The 8,764-nt window shown below is 35.8% G+C and overlaps 1 protein-coding gene across 1 annotated transcript in view; it reads left to right on the plus strand.

Annotated features, from left to right (window-relative positions):
• The window catches only part of PPP3R1 (protein phosphatase 3 regulatory subunit B, alpha), a 59,944-nt gene extending 57,510 nt beyond the window's left edge, over positions 1-2,434 (plus strand). The window contains exons 5-6 of the mRNA XM_081265358.1: positions 438-622; positions 1,771-2,434. Coding sequence (XP_081121484.1) covers positions 438-622; positions 1,771-1,809 — 224 coding nt within the window. The 3' untranslated portion in view covers positions 1,810-2,434. The remainder of the gene's footprint in view (positions 1-437; positions 623-1,770) is intronic.
• Positions 2,435-8,764: the final 6,330 nt, after the last annotated feature.

Raw genomic sequence — 8,764 nt, forward strand, 5'->3', positions numbered from 1 at the left:
TTGAATACTGTATGGTTATGTATGGTTATATTGTATAGAAGAAAAATAGAATTTCCTTCTACTGAAAACAGTAATATAAATTACATATATGGTATGGATAAAGAAGCGTTGTTTTTGTTGTTGTTTGTTTCTAATGAAAGTAGCAAGAAATGTTCTGAAGAACCTAAGAAATTGGACCTGTTGTTACCCCTAGTTCTAAATATGGTTAAATAACCTAGGCTACATACACTGTTTCGCCCAGCCAGTCTTGACTCTGTAAGCCCATCTTAACAACTATGTTAATCCCACCAAAGGCAACATCTATATCTAGGAAGGCGTCATCCTCAGAGTCATAATTCTAGATGTTTGGTAATTTACTGTTTTGTTTTTGTTTTTCACTTAAGGTACTCATGTGATTGCTTACAACTGCCATTGATTTTTCTTCCTCTCTTTTTTAGTTGCTTTCCGTATCTATGACATGGATAAAGATGGCTATATTTCCAATGGGGAACTCTTCCAGGTGTTGAAAATGATGGTTGGGAACAATCTGAAAGACACACAGTTACAGCAAATTGTAGACAAAACCATAATAAACGCAGATAAGGATGGAGATGGGAGAATATCCTTTGAAGAATTCTGTGCTGTAAGTATGAAAGAACTGTTTTACTTATTATTCATACTAAAAACAATCTAAAGATCATTTAATAGATAATTTCTTATATAGATATTTTGCCCTAAAATATATATGTTCAATTTGGCCTGATAGCCCCATATTCAGAGTTTTGAAATGTGTTCTTTGTTTGAATTATTAATAATTAACATAATTATTCTCAGGAATTAATGTTCTTAGTCTTTTTGTGACAAAATGCCACTAGTAACTTCTGCTTATTATTAGTAGCCTCCAAATTACAACTAGGTTATTATTCTTAAGGTTTGTTTTTTAAGTAGGCACATTTGAAAAATGCTTCTGTGGGAAATATATGTTCATGAATTTCAGCTAGGAATACTGAAACTGCTTCATAAGGACAACAGAAATGGGGAGTCCCTGTCCACCCCAAACTTATCTGCCATATATGGTGATTTATACCCTCCTTTCCCAAGCTTCTGGTGGATAGTTGTTCTGGGGTAAGGGCTCTGTGTAGAGAGGGGACTATAGTTGTGGGAGACGTAGGAATCCAAATCTACATGAAAATGGGTTAATAACTTAGGTATTCATTTGGTGATTTTCATCAGTGGATCTATGGAATTGGCACCACTCATTGCTTCCAAACAGAAATATAACCACTCAGATTTATTTTTCTACTTCTACACTTAAAGCAAGGATACTAGCTTTTGATGTATCATAAGGAATCATAATTGCAAACTGAAGATAGAAGAGAATACAGAAGCATCCATAGTAGAGACAAAGGTAACAAATTTTCAGTCATGTTCGGATGCTTCTATAGGAAGTTTTCCCTTCCCTCCCTCCCTCGCTCTCTCCCTCCCTCTCTTTCAGTTTAAATCACACAAGGAAAAGCAGGTCACTCTGTTAGTTAACTGTGTGTTGTGCAAGGACTTCTACTTTGGCATTTCAGTAGAAGTTTATGATATTCTGAGAACATCTTCCTTCCTTCTTTGCAAGAGAATACTTATCTTTATATTTTGTTTCACAAGATAGTGTGGTACACTACCATAAAGAATTGGTTATATCTTTTTGGAAGAGTTAGATGGGTTTAAGACTGCACTGTTTCCAGTTGGTACTGGTACAAGTGTTGGCTCTCCCTTCTGTTTGTCCTCTTTCACCATTGCCAGAGATCTCTGAATGACTCTCATGGACTGGCAAATGGTTGAGTGTGATGTGAGACCAGGCTGGTAGTGGCATTGTAGACAACAGTTTTTTAAAGAAAGAAAAGAAGAAATCTCAATTCTTGGAAGAATAAAATAAGTAAAAAAAACCCCTCATGACTGGAGTGGTAGAGATGCATATGAATGAAGACTACTGTGACAGTGCCTGGGAGTATATTGGAAGGTCTGAGTGCCACTACCTTCTCTTCCCCAGCACAGGGTCTGGCTAAAGTGAGCAACAAGGTGGGTGGCTGGGGGTGGGGGGAGTGAAGACTGCTTGCATTTATTTAGTAAATATTAAATGTAACATTATTTATAGGTGTGGTGACACACACTTGTGATCCCGGCTACTTGGGAGGGAGTTGCATTTAAAAGCAGTAACACCTGACTGCTTGGGGTCCCAGAATGAGAATGGAGGGAAAGAAATCATCAATATATCTCAGAACCGAAAGCAATGTATTTCCGGACTGAAAGGATTTACTGAGTACCCAGTATGGTAATAGAAAACTCATCTGGACATGGGCACATTGTCATGAAATTTCAAAACAATTGGAACAAAGAGATGAACCTGCAAATTTACAGAGCTGGGGATAAAGTAAGATGGAAGAGTTGGAGAGGGACTTCTTACAGAGTCAAGAATCATAATGGCACTGAGAGAGCAGGACAAATTCTGTTTCTGGCCTGTTTTTAAACTAATGAATACTTTTTACAATTTTTAGTTTTTTTGTTTTGTTTTCAGAAGAAAGTGCAAAAGAAACTACATACTGGCCTTTCATAGAACAAGTTTAATGACCCTTGTATTAGAACACAAAAATGCTTATTACTGTAGAAGGAAGAAACCATGAAATTCCAACTGGAGGCACTCAAGTATTTTTGTAAAAAATACAGCCTCCAAAAATGTCTATAGTAATATATTTTTAAATTCAAACTTAAAAAATTTTTATTTTGATAAGACGGCTAGACTACTAAAGGCATTTCTCAAATGTTGCTAACCTTGATTTATTCCTGGCTATTGCAGGTCGTAGGTGGCCTAGATATCCACAAAAAGATGGTGGTAGATGTGTGACTCTCTGAAGAGTACCATCCAACACTTTTGCTTTCTTCTCCATCTCTGAAGATCTGCTCAAGACGTCCAGCAATGCTCTCTGTGTATTTAAATGGAAGTATTTTTCTCTGTGAAGCCACATTTCCAACATGAGCCTCATGAAGCCAACTAAGTGTTATTGAACTCTCTTCTCTCAATAACTCAGTGTAGCACTTTAAAGTCTGAAGGACAGCAACATGAAAAGAGCATATCCATGTGGTGGAGAAAGGGAAGGGGTTGGCTTTTTAATTTATTTTTCTTCATCTTTTATAACAAGAAAGTATCTATATATACATATGTAAATATTTATATATAGATATATGTAGCTTTCTATATATGTAGTAGGTTGGCTTTAATTTAATATACTTGATTCAGAAACAAAACGATAGAGTACAAAAGTGCCAAGCAGAACATAAAACATCCTTACTTTTATTTCACACAGTTTTATATGTAGATAGAAGATTGTACAATTTGAGCCGGGTGTTAGGCCAGCTATTTTTCTTTTCCTGTGCTTTCTCCTTTGAGAGATTGACAAAGCATTTGTTAATGTCCTATTATTTACCTTAATTACAGTTTTGTAACAAAGGAGCCTATAACTTTATTTATACCTATGAATATATTTCCAGGGACTAAGTCTCATTGTTGAGCAGTTTAATCCATCTCTGGCTGAGAAGAAAGTATAGTTCAGTGCTGCTGCCAAGAGCTAGTTCTTGTGTTCATATAGTGACTGCACATCGCTATGGCTGCTTCCTTCTGTTACTTTGTGAGTAGGAGCCATTACATTTATTAAATGTCCCTGGGTAAACATAATTTTTCAGTTGTGGTTTTATAAAGACCAGAAGCTATCTGAGGCATTCATGATTTCTCTTTAGCATTACTTAATGAAAACCTGAAGTAATCATGTAACTGCTTACGGTATATGTTTGTTTCATTATATATGGATGAATAATTTGTCTTTAAAGTCCTGTTTGAATCATGAGTTTCCCTTCTGTGTTTCAAAAGACTTGCAGCTAATCTAAGAAACTGGTGACATTAATGTGCATGTATGTATCTAAACACCCACACATTTGTGATTTAAATGGGAGAAATCTTGCTAATCTATATGCCACAGAAGAGCAAAATTTTATCTAAATTGATACTGCATAAACTTTTTTATAAGGCATAGGGAGCACATGATTTTTTTTTGTTGTTTGCCCATACAATTGGTAATGGATGGTAACTTAATAAATTTGTGTGATATAAAAGTAGTGTATCATGTTCCACCACTTGATGTTATCCCTTCCCTTTTCTGCAAAGGTACTATTGGCTGGAAGAAAAACATTTTGGGTAGCTTTATATGACAATAGTCTTTCCCTATATAGTTTTTCTATAAAAACTGGTTTTGTAATCATGAGTGGTAAAAGGCAGGTCAAATCAAGGTGGATGAATCTTAAATTGAATACACCTGCCTGCCATCGCTGTTCCTTCAACTGAGTGCTGCACATCATGGGCTCTGTCTGTGAGAGAAAAATCCCGGTGCTTGGTGTCCTTGCATGACATGGAGTTTTGCATGTAGATCGATTTAAAATGTACCTCTTGTTTACATAATTTGCATAATTTTAAAAGATAATGTTGCCAAACTTTGGAAATGTTAATGTTCAAACTGAAAATCTCCACTACATGTAACTTTCTTCCTCTGGATCAGTACGTGGCTCGCAATCCCAGCCAGTGGTTTGATCTGTTCCAGTGTCAACTGCCATGTGCTCTGCTTCAAGGGGGAACTAGTCTTTTGTGAATTTTTTGTACATAATTATTTGTTACCAATATTTTAGCAAATGCTTTCTATTTCTCTTGCTTGTGCATATCTTGGCTGGCGTTATAGAAAAATAGTGCAAACATTATTTCCTTACTCGGGAATGAGGGGTTTTCTTTCCCTTTTTTTTTTTTCTTCCTCTTTTTTAGTTTGTGTGAAGGGTGGGCAAGGGAGGGGGTGGTTTATGTTGAATGTTTAGTTTTTCTTCTGCATGATACACGTCATGTTGTGGGATCTTTAGAAAACTTCATACTGTATGAATAAGAAAATAAAACATTTGAAACTTGTTTGAATGTTTCCAGTGGTATTTGATAGACTTACACAGCTCTCAGTTTTTCTTCCTTCTTTTATATTTCTTAAAAGCTCTCATAAAATGATGTTTGATTTTTCACTTTAACTCATAGGTAAAATTTATCTGCTTTATTGCTGGGTAAAACAGCAGGTCATTACAAAGCCCTATAGTACTCCCCCATCATTACTTACCTAATCTGTCAATATTTACCCTTTCTCCAGGCATCTTAGCCTCGTTGTAGTACCTAGGGCTTTCAGTTTACTCTCATCTTTTGGTCACCAATTTAAAAATACACATACCCCTGGGTCTCCTTTACTCCACTCATCCTCCTAGCCCTATTTCTGACATGGTTATGTATTTTGTCTTCCTTGGCTCTAGAATAAATTGCATGAAAATTCCACCAGATTGGTGATTTGTCTCTTTTTTCTGCCGAGAGCTCCAATGGTTCTTATTACCTAGTTTTGTAGTGTTGGCTGGATATTTATTTAATAAATGTGATCCCATTTATTAAATGGGATTAAATGGTTTGTGATTTTATGTGATTTATAGTACTTTATCACCCTGCATAAATGTGAAAATTAGTATTTTTAAGACTTTAGTTCAACAACTATAGAGTCCCTGAATATACATCACTGTATTAGGTACTTCATATACTCTTGACAGGTAAATGTTATCCCTGGCCTAGCTAAGTTATGGAACATTGGGTATGTTTTACACCTGAAACATCCATATTGTCAGGTACTCACTAGTTATGAGAGATTTATACATTGAGTTCTATGTGGCTCCTCCATATCTGAGGTGTATAGAATAGTTCAGCCTAAGCAAACGTATGCATTTAAGCCCTCGATCTCTTTTATCTGATTTTAACTGTCTTTTAAGTGTAGACAGGATATCTCTCCATTAAGTAAAATGGCAACACACATGGGTAGGAGAAAATACTTGCTAACCATGTATTGGAGGTATTGAAAAACTACTAAAAACCTAATTAAAATAATGGTCAAAGGTCTTGAATACACATTTCTGCAAAGATATAGAAATGACCACTAAACAAAATGTTGCTCACCAGCACTAGTTGTGAAGGAAATGCAAATTAGTCACAATGAGATACCATTTACTAATTGTAATAGATGGAATATCACAGGGCTAGGGTTGTGGCTCAGTGGTAGGTAGAGTGCTTGCCTAGCATGTATGAAACACTGGGTTCAATTCTCAGCACCATAAAATAAATTGATGTTCATCAAAAAAAGAGATGGAATATTACAAAAAGGGAATGAGTTGGGAAGATGTATAAAAATTGAAAGACGACAATTACTGTTGGTGAGAATGTCCAATGGTACATCCACTGTGGAAAGGAATATGGCATAAACTCAAAATATTAAACAATTTACTATGTGATCCAGTAATTCCACTTCTGTGTACATATACCCCAAAGAAATAAAAGCAGGGACTCAAATATGTATTTGTATACCTGTGTTCTGGGCAGCATTATTCATAATATTCCACCAAAAGGTGAAAGCAGCCCAAGTGTTCTGCAGATAGAGAAAAGGTGGTATACAATGGGATTTTTGCCATAACAAGAAGGAAAACTTGACACGTTATATAACATGGGTGAACCTCAAAGATGTTAAATGAAATGTGAGATTCTGGACAAAAAGTAAATAAAAAAGAAAGAATGGTGGCTGCCAAAGGCTGGGGAGAGAGAATTAAGAATGTTAAAACGATGGGTAGAGTTTCAGTTGCAGAAGATAACAGTTTTGGAGATTGACAGAAGTGATGGCTGCACAACAGCATCAATGAACTTTGTCACCCAATTGTATGTACAATCAAAAATGGTTTAAAGCGGTAAGCTATTTTAGAACTTTTTTTTTTTTTAATAGATGGTAAGAGAATTTCTATCTTTCGTAGTTTTCAGAACTTACTAAGAAAATGATGTTCAAGCTCAGGTCCTGAAATATTCTTAGTCTTCAAAGATTCCACACTCTAAAAAATTTCCCCTTGCATTAGCTAAACATTTAAGTCCACTGCTATTTCAATCTTTCACTTCCATTGGGCATTAGAATCTATCAGCTAACCAAATCAAACAGGTGAGTCCTTGATCTCTCAAGCCTTCTGTAGAATTCATTGGTTTCTTTGACCAAAGAAATAATTGATTTTTCGCACAAGTATTTTATAAGTTATAGAATGGTTATGTGTGTGGTCACTGTATACTTTCAGAAATCTAACATTAAACATGCTTCCTATCTTAACATGGTTAATATGGCTCTAGGATCAGGAAAATCAGGGCTATTTCTCACATGATCAACAAACATTAGGTTTCTTACCTACCATTATAGTTCCAGGCAGCCTAAGAGTTAGAGCCCAAGTCTTCTGAAATGATGAGAAAACCCTCAGTCTCCTCCCTTAGCCACAGAATACCTTAGAAAATACTCCTGGGCCCATCCCCCAGGCATGTATTAATTACATCAGTAAACTAATAAATCAGAATAGGAATTGTGATAAACACAACAAATGCTATAGAAATGTGGATAAGCCTGGATAAGTTTTGAGATTAGACTTAGTGCTCTGCCTTAAAGAGAAGGGTTTAAAGTGATTTGATCCAGGCTGTTGAGATCAACTACCAGTGTGATAGTCAAATTTATTATCTTCATTCTTTCTTCATCCATTTCTATTCCAACAATCAGCTACCCTCTAACATGCTGTCTCCCTTTAAAACCCAAAGTGCCCATCCCCCAGAAGGGGTGTGATATAAATTCCTGACTAAAGAGGGGCTCAAAACAAATCTTTCAAGTTCAGCATCCCAAATTTTTAGATACCAAGGAAACATGTTTGCTCTATTGTATTACTGATAGTTGCAACTACATAATAAATCCTTAAAAGGAAGTATATTCTAACAAAACCAAAACATTATTTCACTTTAACAGAGAACCCAAAGTTTTCTAATCAAAATTATGCCCTTTACTTCCTGTCTCAGTTCCTTAAAAACTAACACAAAACATTTATAGTTGCCTTGTAATGGCTCACTTCAGTCTAACTGCTTCGGAACTGGATTAAAGCTGTCAACTTTGTTTCCCCAAAAAATATATACTAAGGAGTAGTCACAGTTTTGAAAGTACCTTCCTGGGCAAAGGGTGGGGTGGAAGGGCAATAATGCCTAAAGACTGTACAGGCTGTTGGGCTGGGGTTGTGGCTCAGCGGTAGAGCACTTAAAAAAAAAAAAAAAGACTGTACAGGCTGCAGTACTAACAAAGTCCCAAAATACACTTCAACAAGGCAAGTAAAGGATTGTAACACCTACACATACACATTACCCATGCCAATGGGTGGGACACACTCAGCAATTTCCAGCTGGATTCTTGGTTGGTTAACAATATTCCAACCAATGCAATGTAAAAAGTAGTTTAGTTTGGGACACATGTAACTGATAGAGTACAAATAAAGTTTAATAAGAATATGTTTAATTCTTGAGTGAACTTTCTGTTATTCCCATCATTAAAGGTTTCGGTCAAGTGTTATTCATTTGTACCAGAGAATAGTTACCAACATCAAATGATTTATGGGGTAGGTTCCTTCCCTTTTAAAAATGAATAAAATAATTAGATCATAGCTTATCAGACACTAGTTTATCACTGCATTTGCAGAACAGTTTTTTGGGGGAGGGGATTTTATTTTTACTACTTCGCTGATTAGGAGAAATACATCTAACATCTTTTGTCTGACTACTTTGTTAAATATTTGAAAAACTTTCACATCAACCTTGTGATGCAGGTCTTGAACTTCAAAACTGGTATAAAAG

This window comes from Spermophilus citellus, assembly GCF_964194105.1.
Source record: "Spermophilus citellus genome assembly, chromosome: 13".
In the NCBI taxonomy this organism is placed as follows: Eukaryota; Metazoa; Chordata; class Mammalia; order Rodentia; family Sciuridae; genus Spermophilus; species Spermophilus citellus.